General features: G+C 35.7%; 1 protein-coding gene across 3 annotated transcripts in view; it reads right to left on the reverse strand.

Moving 5' to 3' along the window:
* Positions 1-16801, reverse strand: part of LOC116167233 (autophagy-related protein 16-1-like) — a 40386-nt gene extending 23585 nt beyond the window's left edge. For all 3 annotated transcript variants that reach the window (XM_031482511.1, XM_031482510.1, XM_031482509.1), the window contains exon 1: positions 16681-16801. In XM_031482511.1, coding sequence (XP_031338371.1) covers positions 16681-16771 — 91 coding nt within the window. In that variant the 5' untranslated portion in view covers positions 16772-16801. The remainder of the gene's footprint in view (positions 1-16680) is intronic.
* Positions 16802-18297: the final 1496 nt, after the last annotated feature.

The raw sequence follows: 18297 nt of genomic DNA on the forward strand, positions 1-18297 counted from the left end.
TATTTATTTATTTTTTATGGCCTTGTTTTTATAGTGGGCGGAGTGTTAGCTAATTAGCTACTCTTCCCATTCAACCCACTATACAATCACAAACAGCCATGCCTTACCTGGGATTCGAACCCAGGACCCTTGTAGCCAAGGTTTGAGCTACTAACGTCAACTCATCTAAGCTACGCAGGATTGTAAGTACTTGTCCGATTCTCGACCTGCACTTTGTAATTCTTGAACGCCTTGAAAACGTCACTGTTTCTTCTTTTCTAAACGACGCGACGTTCTTTTCTAATCACTTTGTATTTAAACTCGCTCCCAATTTTCCACGGCTATAGGAATCGGGGTTGGAAAATTGAGAGTTCAAAGTGCTGGTCCGGGTTACTCAATTCGCAGCAGGGTTCGGTAGTGAAACCAGTTGAAAACGGAGACCGCTTAATACATATTTGTTCTTCAATACAAAAAAATAATGAAACAATAAATTTAAATTAGCACGCCTATGTTGACTGGCTCCGCACGTCAATGGGTTGTTATCGAAGTTGACGGTCAGTGTCACACCTCCAGTTGACGGTGAACCCTTATCGGAATCGGGTGCTTGTGTTTGTTAAACTCCTTTAACAATCGGAAGGATAATTAACGCCTACCTAAATTATAAGTAGTTAATGAAATTAATGTTCAAAGAATAGGCGAGTGACCTTATTGTTTATTATTCAGTATAATAATATTCGTGGATTCTACCTTTGTAGAATTCCCGTAATATGACAAAAAATGAAACGGTTCCAAAACAAAAAAATGTAATTGAACCAATTAACAAGGTTTTAGTTAAGGGAAAAATAAAATTAGAATGGATTTTTAATTAACTCAAAAGGTATCAGGAATCTGGAAATTAGTAATAAATCGGGATGGTCCTCAGAACATAGGTACAAAGTACCGCCCTTTAATTTATTTCGGAACTGAAACACAATAAATGATCAAGAAAAACCTGAAATAAAGAGAGGAGCAAGCACATTGCAATCGCTCCACACGAAGGAGTTGACACCAAAGAAAACCTTAAAATTTACTTTACAATGGCATCTGCACAGATTATCTGGAATACGACAAACTGAGCCTTCAAACAAATAGTCAATTACTTCATAAAATTAGCGTACAAAAGGTACACGCTTTTTAACCCGTCGTGACTTGAATAACAGATGATACGTTGATGTTTAGAGGAGAAGAGCATCCACTACAGGATTGCTTATGCCAAATCCTCCATTTTTTATTGGTAGATGCAAAAGATTAGATTCATCTTTATTCACTTCACCTTTAAGAAGGGATGGAAAAAAGACTGTTCGGATTGTCAAATATATCAATTTCAAGTATAATTTGTTGTATAAATTTACATACGGCCTGCATTGCTTTAGTAATAACAGCAGTCCAATAATCAACTTTCGTTTGAATAAATTTCGTTTTTTGAGACAAAGTATCCATATGTTCCTAACATTCTCATACATTCAACTTTTCTTAATGTGAAAGTCTTTAAATTTTTCATGTGCCATTGTGTAATCATCAGGATGGACGACTAGGTTTTTTGGTCCAGAAATCTTTAAGACATCCCACCATCATAAAATATCAAGATGTCCTTGGCAAGAGGCATCATCCTGGGCATGTTCCTGGTGGTATGCGCGGAGGAGTGTTCCCTTGCTGCTGATGAGGTCGGACAGAGGGATGAGAGGCTAAATGGTGCATTTGCCAAAATTCGCATCGCAACTCATGAAGAATCGCTCCTGGCAGCGTACAGTACATCCCAAACAAGAACTTTTCCCTTGCATTGACTTGCACTTCATCCTGGGATGCATCAGGGTTTCGAAAGTTTTTGGTAGCATCACAAACTTCATCTTTCCCTGTCGCATCCACTGATCGCGTGGACGAAGAGAAGGTGCTCCTGGAGAGAACAATTTTGGATGAGGGATCCTTCCCCGTTTTTTTTTAGTAAATATGCGAAAAATTGTTATGACAACTCCTGGAGGGATACAAACAAACCTTTTTTTGTACCCCCCCCCCTCCTTTAAGGTCTAATATTACTGGACTACTACCTTAATTGTCTTGGAGCCATGAAAGTTTTTTTTGCAATTCTAAACAAAAACGTTCATGCTTTTAAATATAAGTTGTCAAAAAGGGAAATCCTCTACCGAAAAGCTTTTAATAAGTAGTTCAAATGTGCTATCTAACGAAGTGTTTTTGAGAGTATGCCCTACAGAAGGTGGTTAGTTCCAACTTTATGTGTTAACACTACTCTGAAACAAATCAAAATCAGATTTGAGCCTATTGTTTTTGGGTCTTTTACAGCTTTATAGGTGTAAGTATCTAAACAGTGCAGGTGAAATATGAGGGTTCTTTTATAATTTGTTCGTTCATAAACCCATCGCTTGAATTTACTACATGCTGAGGACTATGGTGGGACAATGCTGATAAAGATAGAATGGATTATATATTTATTTGTAAATTAGTTCCAGAGTTACAATCCCGACACTGTAGTAGAGATTATTGCATTTAGTTTAGTAATCCCAAGCTTCAGTCATGAAAATCATATTCAATTAAAATTGAAGCCCTACATTCCAATTAAAATTAAATTCAATTAATGAAGCAAAGGATTTTCGCAATTAAAAAATGGCATGTTGAAATTGTTTTTTTTATTAAATACGCAACCTAAAAAATAAATTTCAAATTCAGATATTTTTAATTCGCTTAAAAATTATCTTTGATATTAATAACGTAAGCTAACGCCTTCAACATCGTAGATGTGATAGAAGCAGCGATTAACATCGTTACGAGGCATCTACAACCGCGTTTCAAATCATGGGGGTTGGACTACATAAAATACACGGGATGTTTGCAATGTGTTTTTGCGTTTCGATTGTTCGCCTGATAAATGTTTCCTTATTGATTCCAGTTGCGGAGACATTCACAGTTAGCGCCAACCGATAAAGTGGCATAATCGTTAATTTAGAAGCTTCGTCCAAAAATGTATGCAGAATGCAGATAAGTGGTGAAAAATGTAGGTTCATAATTTAATTTAAAATCAATTCTGGAAAGTTTGGGACGCAAAAATGACAAGGAATTTGTGAGACGCATCGATTTTAAGTGAAAAGCTGTCAAGATTTGTAGAAGCTTGGAAATTTAACTTTTAATCTTTTGCCAAATGCGGTAGAATAAAGTATCCCATAAATTGTTAACGACTTTTTTTATTATATTTCTGGTTGCCTAAAAATTGAATTTTTACCGGTAGCGTCTGCTCCTGTTCATAATAAATGATAACCAAGAGAGGTGACGATTCCCCTTTTGTTACTATGAACTCCTTGAAAATGTTCGTAAATGGTTTTCTGTAATGCTCCATTAGTGAATAGGTTAAGAGCGGTTCTACAGAATATTCTAGAATTCAGTTTTTACGAGTGATCACTTTATTTTACACTAGCGCATTCAATAAACTTAGGTTTTATGGTAAGGTAATAAAAAGGTAAGAAATAAAAACGGTTAAAAGGCAATAAGGAGTTAAATTCATGGATTAGTCCCAATCATTCATTCAAAACACATTTGGAAAGCCTGAACTAGCGCTATTTATGTAACAATAAGTGAAATGTTACTGAAAATAGGTACATAATATAATTTCGTAAGTAATTATTAGTTGAAAGTTTTGTACGAAAATGGTGTTACGAGTAGAAATTTAGATTAATGCCAACTGTATATAATAAAAATCCAAATAAACCCAAAGAATATGCAACAATCACAAATTAAAATGAAATTCAAACAATTTACTCATTCATTAGGGTTGTTAGCCCAATATGGACATGGCTGTTGTGAAAATGTGAACTTAAAACTGTTGGATATCCTGGTTCGGATGTGGTGATGTTAGTATTCACAAATCACACGCTGTTATACTAGCATTTTATCCATCCGTCCGTTTGTCAGATAGTCCCTCTATCTGAAGGACGAAAATTCAGTTCAAATGTCTCTTATTAGTGCAGTACAGTCCTACGAATTAAAGATGCCAAGCGATCAAGCTTCCTAACCATGGTATTCAGCGAACATGATTACATGCCACCAGTGATTCGACAATGGTTAAGGAAAGCGTTTTATTTTGTAATTCTCGCTCGACTTTATTCAAAGATAAATGTACGTACAAATTGAGAAATCAAGAAAAAGTGATTGGGAAAATCTCCAACATTCAGTTTTATTACCTTGGTACCAAAGTGCGTACAACTTTATCGCGCTTAATGAGTTATAAAACCGCGCTTTTATGTACAAAATTTATAAAATAAAAGTCCTTCCGTTCGGGGTGGGAGATTGTCGATGGGCGTAAAGCATAAATCAAGTTAATGCTTCGGATAATGTAGTTTATTGTTATGCCTTGTTACTGCGTTAGGGGGTATCGGCCATAAGATGGAAATTAATTTTTAAACTAAATTATCTTCAATATATTAACGGGCTTAGTTTAACTAATGAAACAGCGACAAGTACTCGACATAAGGCAACACGATATAGCGATTAAGATAATGGCGTCACGTTATACGCTCGCCCGCTTGGGAAAAATTGGATTTTTATCGTCATATAATTATTTTTCGCTCTCAAACCGCTAGTACCTCTTGATAAAAAAAAGGTTTAAATTTTTTGCTTTAATTCAGATCGAATACCGCTCTGATTAAAAACAGGGAATATGTAATTAATGACTGACCAAGTTTGCTCTCAATAAGAATAACAACATATACCTACAGGTTGTTTAAAATTTTTGAGCTTAACACGGTAACACCGCACCGCCATATATTATGAAAACGTTGGCTTGTTTCGTATTGCTCCAGTATAAAATGTTATAAGCAATGTATGCTGTTATTAACATTGTCAAGCTCATTAGGCTAATGTATTTGGTTAGGTACCAGTGACGTTTACCTTTAGCATTAGGTGGTTGCCCACTATAGCATAAAATTTGTGGCAGTAAGGAAGGTTTTCAGCGACCCATTGTAAATTGGAAAAAATTGAAATATTTCTAACTGTTTTTTGTTTATTTATTTTCTATTTAGTATAGTTTCACAAAACAGTCAGAAATATAAACATGAACCAAGCTGTATTGAAACAGTGAAAAAAATCTCCAGTAAATTGCGGGGACTTTTTTGTATCGGATGTGATAACACAAGCACGAATTCCGCAAAACTAGTCCTATTGGAGTTTCTTTCCTTGGTAAATATGGGTCCCATTGAAAGGACTTATTTTTCAGTTCACGCTTGTTCTCGGTTGCAACTGCTATAGTGACCTACATCACTGAATAAGTATACTTATTCAATGTCCACATGTTGTTCCACTACCCTACCAAAATTATTAAATTCCTATGCAAATCTCATGCCCAACTTGCATGGCTCCGTAGCGCACTCCTGCACTACAAAGAAATGCCCTCTTTGTGTGAATACGTGGATTTACATCCGTTGGCGAAGTTAATTCGACATAACATAGGTAATTATTCCATGGCCCAATAAGTTAGGCCATGATTCGGAGTGTGGACAGTTTTTTAAATTAATTTTTAATTAATAATTTAAACCTGAAAATTTGCACACCAACATAGTTTTTCATGATCTATCGAAAGAAAATATTATCATGATCATTTCACTTCCGGTTGGTTAGCAACTTTCTTATTTTAAATAGAACACCCTATATTTTAATGCATCGAAATCTACATGAAAATCTAAGTCGTTTGATACCAATTTCCCTATACCTCGCACCAAAGGTTTTCAAGTTATTCAAGATTTTTCAGAATGTTTGACGTTTGACTGCTTTTCTTTAGTGCCCTGTACCTATGGCTCCGTTGACTTGAATTTCAAAAACTAGCAAATACTGACTTGATGCTACATGCGAATGATTTAAATTTTGATCAAATTTAAGAACTTCGAACCTTAAAAAGTTGAATTTGTCAAATGAAACCTACTTTTATTTTTTTGAACTTTCAAATGTGAAAAAAAATTCTACATCGATCAATTATTACATTCCCTATTATACTTATCTGTTATGGCTTTCGTTTTATTTAAGATTTTCTAAAATTGTGACCGTTATAGGTTAATTTTCTTAGGAGATTGCAAGACTATAGTTTAAATTACAGCGTTTGAATGGAATCCTTAGCTGGGCGTGCGATAAACCACGAGTTTGGAGATTGCTGAATGTGCATTTTTTTAATTGATTACCGACTTTTACCTTTGATAATGAAATTGCCATTAACCGATTCAAATTAGACATCGCCATTATAAGGGATAATCCGTCATTGGGGGCCATAACGTCGCTAAGTCACCAAGCATCAGAAAGCACCAGAAAGACGATGAAATTTTTGGGGTTAATATTTTTTTGCGATCGATTTGTCAATGATAACTGAGTGTTGGTTATTAGCGAAGAAAGTTATTTTGCGGATTTGAACCAGAAAAGTGTCGAATTATGCTTACCCTTCGGGCTTTCGACAGCTTCTCTACAATTTTCTCGCATTGTCAACTGGATAGTATAACGTCTTCGCAAGAAGGAAAGAAGTGTAGTGTATCTCGACGTTTTTTGTTGGCCAACCCGAATGCGGATATTGTACGCTCTCAAACAAAAGAAGCAATAACTTCTAGAACGTCTAGGATGGCAACGGAACAAAGAAAAATCAATAGTAGAGCCTCAGTCATGTGTTTAGTACCTAGAGATCGAATGGAACACAGGGGAGGACACGATTTCCTTGCCGTTCAAGAAAAGACAATCAATAAGGTAGGATTAGAAACAATTATAACCGCTCACCAGTGGAGTTTAGCCAAGAAGATGCTGGGAACGATGGCTTTCGCATCTTTTGTGATTCCCCTAGGAAGACTGAACACAAGGAATTTGCTCCGAGCCACGTTGTCACTTCCCGAAAAAGAACCAAGCTTAAAATTCCCAATTTCGAACAAGGTGTTGCTAGAATCTTCTTGGAGGAATGGAAAACATAGAGAACTCATCTCTTTCCAAGAAATCCAGATATCATAGCCACAGATGCAAGCGATCCTGGATGGAGGGCGCACCTAGACAATCAGATCACAAGAGGAATGTGGTCCGCAGCCTAAAGATTATGGCACATAAATTACAAGGAAATGTAAGTAATAGTTATTTATGCATCAAGGGCATTAAGGCGATATTTATGCCGAGGGCGACAGAGCCCGAGGGCCTCCGGCCCGAGGGATTGTAAGTCGCCCGAGGGTTAAATATTGAGTAATGCCTGAGGTGCATACAACATTTTATTTTTCATCATTCCAAAGGGTGCATTTCCAATATACAAATGTCATGATTATTGTTTGCCCAACATTAAAGTGCTCCATACGAATCAAGTTGCATCTTTTTTATGACATAATATAACTTCGTCAATCAATTTGACAGGCCGTCGTAATAGACTGCTTCATATATCACATATGACAGATATAATTGACATATAATAGGCAAATGAAATAGTATATTAAGATACAAGTGTATAATCAAGTCTTTAAAGCACGCGCAACGAGTTTAAGGGCACGACGCATAGCGGAGTGCCTTTAACGTTGCAAGTGCTTCAAAGACCAATTATACACGTGTATCTTATAGTATTTTTTATTATACCTGCAGTATAATTTAAAAATAGGAAATACAATGAAGTCATATTGACGTTATACTCGAATACATGTTTAATTAAGTGGGCTGGGTGTTCGAAATTTCACGATTGCCATGGAAATGTCACTTGACGTTTGCTTATAATCATCATCAAATTTGTAAATAAAACGATTTCCGTTGAAAAAGATAATACATCGTCCATTAAATCGCTTGTAAAATCTAAACAAACGTTGGTAGGTGTAAAATCCAAATCCAGTAAAGCCTGTTATAAAGAATATGATAAGTTGTTTCCATGGACGAATAGGAAGTTACCTACGAATACAGTCTTAAATGCATTCATAATGCTGGCATATATGAAGGAAATGTCAAAGGTATTTAAATCTTCTATCTTCATTCAAAACTTTAAAATAATGCTGGGATTACAAAGTGGAACAGATTTGGAAGCATACCCTAAATTACGCGCGTTTGTGAAAGCTTCAACCAAAGGATAGGTACAAAAGCCAAAGAAATGTTCTGCATTTACAGAAACCGACCTAAGAGGATTTTTTATTTCATCCAGATGACAGTTTCAAAAGTCATACTTGAAGTATCGTTACTTAGCAACTTTAAAGCAGGTGTGTTTTAAAGGCCCTTTTTCGCACGCATTTGAGTGTTTAAAACGGAGATTGTGATTCAGGTATAATAAAAAATAAATTATATTGTACTAAAACGACAGAGAACGATTAAATTTTAAAATCCTATGTAAATAATGAGGGAGGAATGATGGGGAATGCAGTCCCAATACCTAGCATCGTTGCATCATTATATGGGCTTCGCTCAGAATACACTAAAATGGCACTACTCCGTTATAGCTACATTTTCCAACCCCGATAAAAGTGGCCTATTAGCCAGCCATCTTTTAATTAAAGAAATATATTGAAAGCTGCTGTTATTAGTAGACCGATTACCAATAAGGAAGCTATTTGGAATATAAATTAACTGATCTGAATGAGGTTAGACAAAGCGAATAAAAGTAGCTTATTTCAAATATCTAAATCAGCGGTTCTCTAATTTTTTTTGGCGTTGATATTCTAAATCAGTCGCGAACTGTTAAAAATTCCAATAAATCTTTAAATATGGTTAATTTTACCAGGTAAAGCAATAAAAAATTCGAATTGTTTGTGCTTAATTTTAAACGCAAATTTGGGTCTGTGTTAAGCTTATTTCGGTATTTGTTTTTTAGCACCAACATAGCAGAAAATATGCTCTCATAAAGATAGGTGGTAGTACATGGAATGAAAAATAATAATGCTTTTCTAGACAGCGATGGATATTCATTTTTTCCTTTTAGCCAAAATTCACATAGGTAGCTGTAGTACATTTTCAAACCTTCATCGCAAGCCCTATCTATGGCCACATTATGGTCATGGCTGCTTGCGTACCATAGTTTGAGAACCGCTGATCTAGAAGGTTAGCGCTGATTCTTTTATTAGCATCAGGTCGTAGAATACATGAATTGACTTTGTTAAGGATGAACAATGATGCTATGATCATTCAAGACGAGTCTGTTTTTTGGCCAGTTTTTGGTTTGGGTAAGCAGATTCAAAAATGCAGATTCCAATTTGGATCCATTATATTGGGTTAAATCATTATTAGAAGCATCTACTTCAAGACATAATCCAAAGGAGAGCTTTTTCACCTTTTCGTAACTTCTAGTGATGTCGTCTCGTCTCCTCTCGAATTTCGAGACGAGATTCACTACGAAACTCTCGTTTGGTCTCGAAGTCTTTTTTGTACTGTTTTTTTTTAAATTTTTAATTAGGAAAATGTCGCACGAATTCCAATTGTTTACATAAACCGTCCCTGACCTTACTGATTTAGGACTTAATTACCATAGGTGCTATACAATAACTGTAATTTTTCTTAAACCCAGTAGAGTACGTATATCTGTGAATCCAGGAAGCCTTCCACAGCTTTATTTTATTTGATTGCGGACAATTGATTATTAAACCTGTACTCTTACCAATAGCAGTGGACCTGCTTAAGTGCTTACTCAAGTAATGGTAATTGGCTATGCTGGAAAAACTAGATTTGGTTATAGGATCTCGCGGATTGCTTTATATTAAAAGCACTTAATGCTCTTATTGTATTTTCACAAGTTTATGGCATTAAGTCCAATCGTTTCTAAGTATGGGTACAGTGACTCAATTTAGAACCGTGGCGACAACTGGGTATCTCGTTTTTGATTGGTTGCTGGTTCCGGTCGCCGTATTGGGGCTAAAATGCTATACTTTTGTATAGGAGTTTGCACTTTTCTTTGTGTTCTTGCGAAATTCTGTGAATAAAGGTGCTGCTTTAGGTATAGATACATATATACCGTGTAGTAGACCATAAAAGTAAGATTTTACAAAATAACTTGGACAGATTTATCTGTATTTAAGTAACAAAGAATTCAGTGAGACCTTCCTACCTAGTTACATTACCAGATACATTTTATGAAAGCTAATATTTTTTAGCTGCACAATGCTAAAGAAAATCCTTAAAATACGCATAATTATGTTTCGTGATTAGCAGATAGATAAGGACGGTCATTATTATTTGTCATGCCTTCGTGGTGCCTTTTATATGCTCTACACCATTTTTGGATAGTATGGCGAGACCAAGCGAGACTAGACGAGACTAAACCAGTCCGAGAAAGAGACTTTGACTCGAGGTAACGAGACGAGATAAGACCTTCGAAAGTCTCTTGTAGTCTCATCTCGCGACAACACTAGTAACTTCTCGGGGGAAAGTGGCTTCTGTGTCTAGGGCAGGCATTGCTGGAGAAATCGCGTTAGGGTCAAGCCTAGGCAAGACCTAAAATACATCGTTTTCAACCCTTCGGGGGAAAAAGGCTGACTATTAGTGGATCTGGATACGAGATGGTGTTCTAGTATTAAGTTGAACCCCTAAGGGAAAATTTTCATTTTCTCGTAAACGAGAAGCGCACAACCATTGGCGATTGGCGCACAAAATGAGTATAATATTTTTGCGATGTTACAAATTAGGATGTCGATTCAGGGCTGCTAACTTAATCCATCTGTTAGTGTTCGTGGATCGGTAAATAAGTCGAATACAACTTCATTAACTGACACCATCCTAATAACAGGTATCTCCGATCCCCTTCCATATACTGGGAATGGATAAAGAATATTTCCTAATTTAAAATGTTCAACATTGTCAAGCTCATTAAGCTAATGTATTTGTTTGTAAACATTAGGTACCAGTGACGTTTACCTTTGGCATTAGGTGGTTACTCACTAGCATAAAATTTGGGGCAGGTTTTCAGCGACTCATTGTAAATTGGAAAAATCAGAAAAAATTGAAATATTTCCAACTGTGTTTTGTTTATTTATTTTCCATTTAGTATAGTTTCACAAAACAGTCAGAAATATAGAAATGAGCCAAGCTGTATTGAAACAGTGAAAAAAATCTCCCGTAAATTGCCGGGACTTTTTTGTATCGGATGGGATGTTAACACAAGCACGAATTCACAGTTTTTTAATTAATAATTTAAATCTGAAAATTTGCCTACCAACATAGTTTTTCATGATCTATCGAAAGAAAATATGATCATGAATTCATGATCGTTTCACTTCCGGTTGGTTAGCAACTTTCTTATTTTAAATAGAACACCCTATATTTTAATGCATTTTCGAAATCTACATGAAAATCTACGTCGTTTGATACCAATTTCCCTATACCTCGCACCAAAGGCTTTCAAGTTATTCAAGATTTTTCAGAATTTTTGACGTTTGACTGCTTTTCTTTAGTGCCCTGTACGTATGGCTCCGTTGACTTGAATTTCAAAAACTCTAGCAAATTCAACAATACTGACGAGATGCTGCATGCAAATGATTTAAATTTTGATCACCCTTGTACAGGGTGTTTTGAAATTAATGGTCAAATTTAATAACTTCGAAACTTAAAAAGTTGATTTTTCAAATGAAACCTACTTTTATTTTTTTGAACTTTGAAATGTGAAAAAAAATTCTACATCAATCAATTATTACATTCCCTATTATACCCTATCTGTTACGGCTTTCGTTTTATTTCAGATTTTCTAAAATTGTGACCGTTATAGGTTAATTTTCTTAGGAGACTGCGAGAGTTTAGTTTAAATTACAGCCTTTGAATGGAGATATAATTTTTCATTCCTTAGCTGGGCGTGTGATAAACCACGAGTTTGGAGATTGCTGAATGTGCATTTTTTTAATTAATTACCGACCTTTACCTTTGATAATGAAATAGCCCTTAACCAATTAAAAATTAGACATCGCCATTATAAGGGATAATCCGTCATTGGGGGCCATAACGTCGCTAAGTCACCAAGCAACAGAAAGCACCAGAAAGACGCTGAAATTTTTGGGGTTAATATTTTTTTCGCTCGAGTTGTCAATGATAACTGAGTGTTGGTTAAAAGCGAAGAAAGTTATTTTGCGGTTTTAACCAGAAAAGTGTCAAATGATGCTTACCCTTCGGGCTTTCGACAGCTTCTCTAGCATTTTCTCGCATTGTCAACTGGATAGCAGAACGTCTTCGCAAGAAGGAAATAAGAGTTGTAGTATATCTCGACGATTTTTTGTTGGCCAACCAGACACTTTCAAACAAAAAAAGCAATAATCCTTCTAGAACGTCTAGGATGGCAATTGAACAAAGAAAAATCAATAGTAGAGCCCCAGTCATGTGTTTAGTACCTAGAGATCGAATGGAACACAGGGGAGGACACGATTTCTTTGCCGTTCAAGAAAAGACAATCAATAAGGTAAGATTAGAAACAATTATAACCGCTCACCAGTGGACTTTAGCCAAAAAGGTGCTGGGAACGATGGCTTTCGCATCTTTTGTGATTCCCAGAGAAAGACTGAACACAAGAAATTTGCTCCGAGCAACGTTGTCGCTTCCCGAAAAAGAACCAAGCTTAAAATTCCCAATTTCGAACAAGGTGTTGTTAGAATCTTTTGGGGGAATGGAAAACATAAAGAACTCATCTCTTTCCAAAAAATCCAGAGATATTCATAGCCACAGATGCACGCGATCCTGGACACCTAGACAATCAGATCATAAGAGGAATATGGTCCGCAGCCCAAAGATTATGGCACATAATTACAAGGAAATGTAAGTAAATTATATTGTACCAAAACGACAGGGAACGATTAAATTTTAAAATCATATCTAAATAATGAGGGAGGAATGAAATCAGTAAAATTAGTTCAGATTACACGTTTAGTGCTACATCTGACGCATCTTTGGAAAATGCAGTCCCAAGGTTAGTCCAATACCTAGCATCGTTGCATCATGATATGGGCTTAGCTCCGAATACAATAAAATTCACTAGTCCGTTATAGCTACATTTTCCAACCCCGATAAGTGGCCTATTGGCCAGCCATCTTTTAATTAAAGGAATATGGAAAGCTGCTGTTATTAGTAGACCGATTACCAATAAGGAAGCTATTTGGAATATAAATTATCTGATCTCCTGAATGAGATTAGACAAAGTGAATGAAAGTAGCTTGCTTATTTCAAATATCTAAATCAGCGGTTCTCTAAGTTTTTTTTCGCGTACCACTCATGATATTCTAAATCCGTCGTGAACTGTTAAAAATTCCAATAAATCTTTAAAAATGGTTAATTTTACAAGGTAAAATAATAAAAAATTCGAATTGTTGTGCTTAATTTTAAACGCAAATTTGGGTCTATGTTAAGCTTATTTCGGTATTTTTTTTAGCACCAACATTGCAGAAAATCTGCTCTCATAAAGATAGGTGGTAGTACATGGAATGAAAAATCTGTGAATACCTTGACATACAACGTATTGCAATATGCACAGACTCTCTTAGCTCAGCTAGCGCTATTGTAAGTCGTCATGTAAAAATCGAACCGCTCGTTAATGTAATTAAAGAACGCATACACTACTTAGAATCCCAAAATTTCAAAATTATAATAATATGGATTCCCGGTCATGTCGGTATATATGGAAATGTGAGAGCTGATGAAGCGGCACAAATTTCACCACAGCAAAAACAAACCGATGTTACAGTTATTCCACCGTCAGACTGGAAAGCATATTTAAAAAAGAGTATTGTGACCCATTGGGAAATAAAATGGAAGAACTCCAATAACTTTTTAAGTAAAATAAAGTGCCACACAAGACCATGGATAAACAGGTATAACTTGAGCAAAAGAGAGGAAGTAGTGTATACGAGAATACGTATTGGGCATACCAATATCACACACCTTCATATGTTGGGAAGGTGTGAAATTAAAAATTGTAGTAGATGCAGCGAGCCATATACAGTGCAACACATTCTTTTGGGTTGTCCTGAATACGAGAATGATCGGAAAACCCACGGATTGCCCAAAATCTTGAAAGAAGTCCTTCATGACGATCAGAACAGTATTCAACGACTGATTTCTTTTTTAAAGAGTATTGATATATTCAATAAGATTTAACTTAGAAGGAGGTACATCAGGCGAAAGACCAAAAGCAGTCGAAGCCTTTATCACTGAAAAAAAAAAAATAATAATGCTTTTCTGGACAGCGATGGATATTCATTTTTTACTTTTAGCCAAAATTCACATAGCTGTAGTAAATTTTCAAACCTTCATCGCAAGCCCTATCTATGGCCACATTATGGTCATGGCTGCTTGCGTACCATAGTTTGAGAACCGCTGATCTAGAAGGTTAGCGCTAATTCTTTTATTAACATCAGGTCGTAGAATACATGAATTGATTTTGTTAAGGATGAACAATGATGCCTATGATCATTCAACCCGAGTCTGTTTTTTGGCCAGTTTTTGGTTCAAAGACGGATAAGCAGATTCAAAACATGCAGATTCCAATTTGGATCCATTATATTGGGTTAAATCATTATTAGAAGCATCTACTTCACGACATAATCCAAAGAAGAGCTTTTTCACCTTTTCGTAACTTCTAGTGATGCCCTCTCGTCTCCTCTCCGATTCACTACGAAACTCTCGTATGGTCTCGAAGTCTTTTTTGTACTGTTTTTTTTAAATTTTTAATTAGGAAAATGTCGCACGAATTCCAATTGTTTACATAAACCGTCCCTGACCTTACTGATTTAGGCCTTAATAACTGGAATTTTTCTTAAACCCAGTAGAGTACGTATATCTGTGAATCCAGGAAGCCTTCCACAGCTTTATTTTATTTGATTGCGGACAATTGATTATTAAACCTGTACTCTTACCAATAGCAGTGGACCTGCTTAAGTGCTTACTCAAGTAATGGTAATTGGCTATGCTGGAAAAACTAGATTTGGTTATAGGATCTCGCGGATTGCTTTATATTAAAAGCACTTAATGCTCTTATTGTATTTTCACAAGTTTATGGCATTAAGTCCAATCGTTTCTAAGTATGGGTACAGTGACTCAATTTAGAACCGTGGCGACAACTGGGTATCTCGTTTTTGATTGGTTGCTGGTTCCGGTCGCCATATTGGGGCTAAAATGCTATACTTTTGTATAGGAGTTTGCACTTTTCTTTGTGTTCTTGCGAAATTCTGTGAATAAAGGTGCTGCTTTAGGTATAGGTACATATTTACCGTGTAGTAGACCATAAAAGTAAGATTTTACAAAATAACTTGAACAGATTATCTGTATTTAAGTAACAAAGAATTCAGTGAGACCTTCCTACCTAGTTACATTGCCAGATACATTTTATGAAAGCTAATATTTTTTAGCTGCACAATGCTAAAGAAAATCCTTAAAATACGCATAATTATGTTTCGTGATTAGCAGATAGATAAGGACGGTCATTATTATTTGTCATACCTTCGTGGTGCCTTTTATATGCTCTACACCATTTTTGCATAGTATGGCGAGACCAAGCGAGACAAACGAGACTAGACGAGCCTAAACCAGTCCGAGACGAGACTTTGACTTGGTCTCGTCTCGAGGTAACGAGACGAGATAAGACCTTCGAAAGTCTCGTGTAGTCTCGTCTCGCGGCAACACTAGTAACTTCTCGGGGGAAAGTGGCTTCTGTGTCTAGGGCAGGCATTGCTGGAGAAATCGCGTTAGGGTCAAGCCTAGGCAAGACCTAAAATACATCGTTTTCAACCCTTCGGGGGAAAAAGGTTGACTATTAGTGGATCTGGATACGAGATGGTGTTCTAGTATTAAGTTGAACCCCTAAGGGAAAATTTTCATTTTCTCGTAAACGAGAAGCGCAAAACCATTGGCGATTGGCGCACAAAATGAGTATAATATTTTTGCGATGTTACAAATTAGGTTGTCGATTCAGGGCTGCTAACTTAATCCATCTGTCAGTGTTCGTGGATCGGTAAATAAGTCGAATACAACTTCATTAACTGACACCATCCTAATAACAGGTATCTCCGATCCCCTTCCATATACTGGGAATGGATAAAGAATATTTCCTAATTTAAAATGTTCAACGATTTTCCCGCAGGCAACGATGCACTCTATACAACTCAATTTCCGATATATTTCAGTTCATGTACACTAGTAAAAAAGTGTAACAACTTTCAGAGTGCGATCAAATCACCTTTTCGATATCTAAGACACAATATTTTTTGATCGATATTTTAGAAAACGAACTTAATAAACTAACAAAAGTTAAATTAGTTGTACAAAACGTCAAATTGTACTGCAGCGAGAATTTCTACATCGCTGACGTCGGTGGTCGTTGTTAAATAATTACTAATTAGATATGTACTACACATTATGCAACAGAAGTGCTATAATTTAGATTTTACCAGGTGCAATTTTCAAAAAAAATTGACTACTTCGCTACGATTCAATAACTTACCACTGTGGCTAATAAAGTACCTGCAAAACTAAGAAAGTATACTAACAACATTTAAGTTTAAAGTTAGAAACTTGTGCTTTCGTAAATGCAATTGCAAGTCCTACATGCTGCCTTGACATACGCCGTTCTAAACACGTGACATAGTTACAAATGAGAATCGGAAGTCGTACTAGCCACAAAATTGAGGATAAATTAACGGCTTGTAATTCAAACAACACTATCAACAGATTACTTGGCGAGAATAGCTGAAAAGAAAACGAATAAATTTTGGTACTTACACGCACGACTCCTGAGATCCCAGATTTTCAGCGTTCGATCATAACTGCCTGTTACGACCTTTGTTTGTTCTCCTAAAAATTTTCCGGCCATGACTTTTCCCGAGTGCCCCGTCAGCGTATGCTGCAAACAAATAGTACTTCAGAACCCTGATTAACTTGTAAGACATGTATGAATCAGCAAAGTTTACGAGTTGTGGGCAACATATCACTGCTGACAGTGACAAGTCGATGTCTTGAAAGATTGGATATCTATTCGATTGCGATCCCTATTGCAGTTTCTAAAGATAGAGCACGTTTTGTTGGGCGTGAACTGTGATTTAAAACATTACTATTCTCCATGTTTACATATTATACTAAACGGGCGATACAAGTTGCGATATTAAAATCGCTACACGAAATTATAGTCGCAGCTTTCGTTCCATTGGATTTATTTTATAGTATAATTTCATTAAGTGTTATAAAACGGTAGTTCAAAACGAAAATGGAAGCAAGACCAAGAAAAAACAGAGCGAGGGCGTAAATAATTGAAGTCAGAAGTGTAGAATAACAGCTAAACCCTTTTAATTAAATTCGTAAAAATAAATGCGAAAAGAAAAAGGCCAGTAGATTGCTGTATATCGTCCGTGTGTGCATAAAGCTAAATCGTTTGAAACACAAATAGTAATAAAACGTACCTTGAATACGAATAACCAAGAATTAGGAATTCAGATGCAAAGATAAATGAGGGCAGATTCCTGGAAGCATACATCTTTTAGGTAAATATTGCGTTAGATAACTTGTAATTATAGAAATAAACTCTAACATTAGCGTGACTTATGGGTAACCATACAAAATCGTAATCTGTTCAACAATTTCCTAAACACTGTACATTTAATTTAATGCACTATAAAAGTTTTCCCATCAGGCGGGGTCATTTAGTTAGTGTATGCAAAACTATTTATAATGCTAGGGCTTAACTTTTTTTGGGAAGTTTGTGAATAACGACACGTAATTTGCACCCATTTCATCAATCGTACAATATGTTTGTGCAAATAATAAAAAAACAAGTTCAGTTCTAATTTTTTATTACCGAAACACAAATCCAGGGGAAATATAAAAACATTTCGTTGGATTTATCATTATATATTGCCTGCGGTTCCTTGTAGGTGGCAAATAACAGACTATTTTCTCTGTTGTGTCGGTGAACAATTTGTTTTCCACTGTAGTATTACAATACGAAAATAATTTAGGTGGCATATTCGCAATTGGGAAGATGAGTTTCTGATCATCTGTGATACCTGAATCGTTATTTAACTTAAAACAAACGTTTTATCTGAATTTATTAAATCATTTTCAGACAGTACTGTGAAAAATTCTATTAGGTAAGTGTCAAATTTCAAATTTAGCAGATTATACTTAAGATTGTCTCTGCTCCAAAAGTTATTTAAAAAAAAACAACAAACAATAATATTACCATATTTCCAGATAATATTTTACAAAGCAGGCAAATATTTACAAAGAAAAGAAACCCCCTAAAATCCAATAGAATTACGCAAATATTAAATATTAATTATAATTTACATTCAATTTTGCTCTAAATAATATTATCTGCAGTAAAAAAACATCGATGAATGTTTT

The sequence above is a fragment of the Photinus pyralis genome, unplaced genomic scaffold, assembly GCF_008802855.1.
Source record: "Photinus pyralis isolate 1611_PpyrPB1 unplaced genomic scaffold, Ppyr1.3 Ppyr1.4_LG3b, whole genome shotgun sequence".
NCBI lineage: Eukaryota > Metazoa > Arthropoda > Insecta > Coleoptera > Lampyridae > Photinus > Photinus pyralis.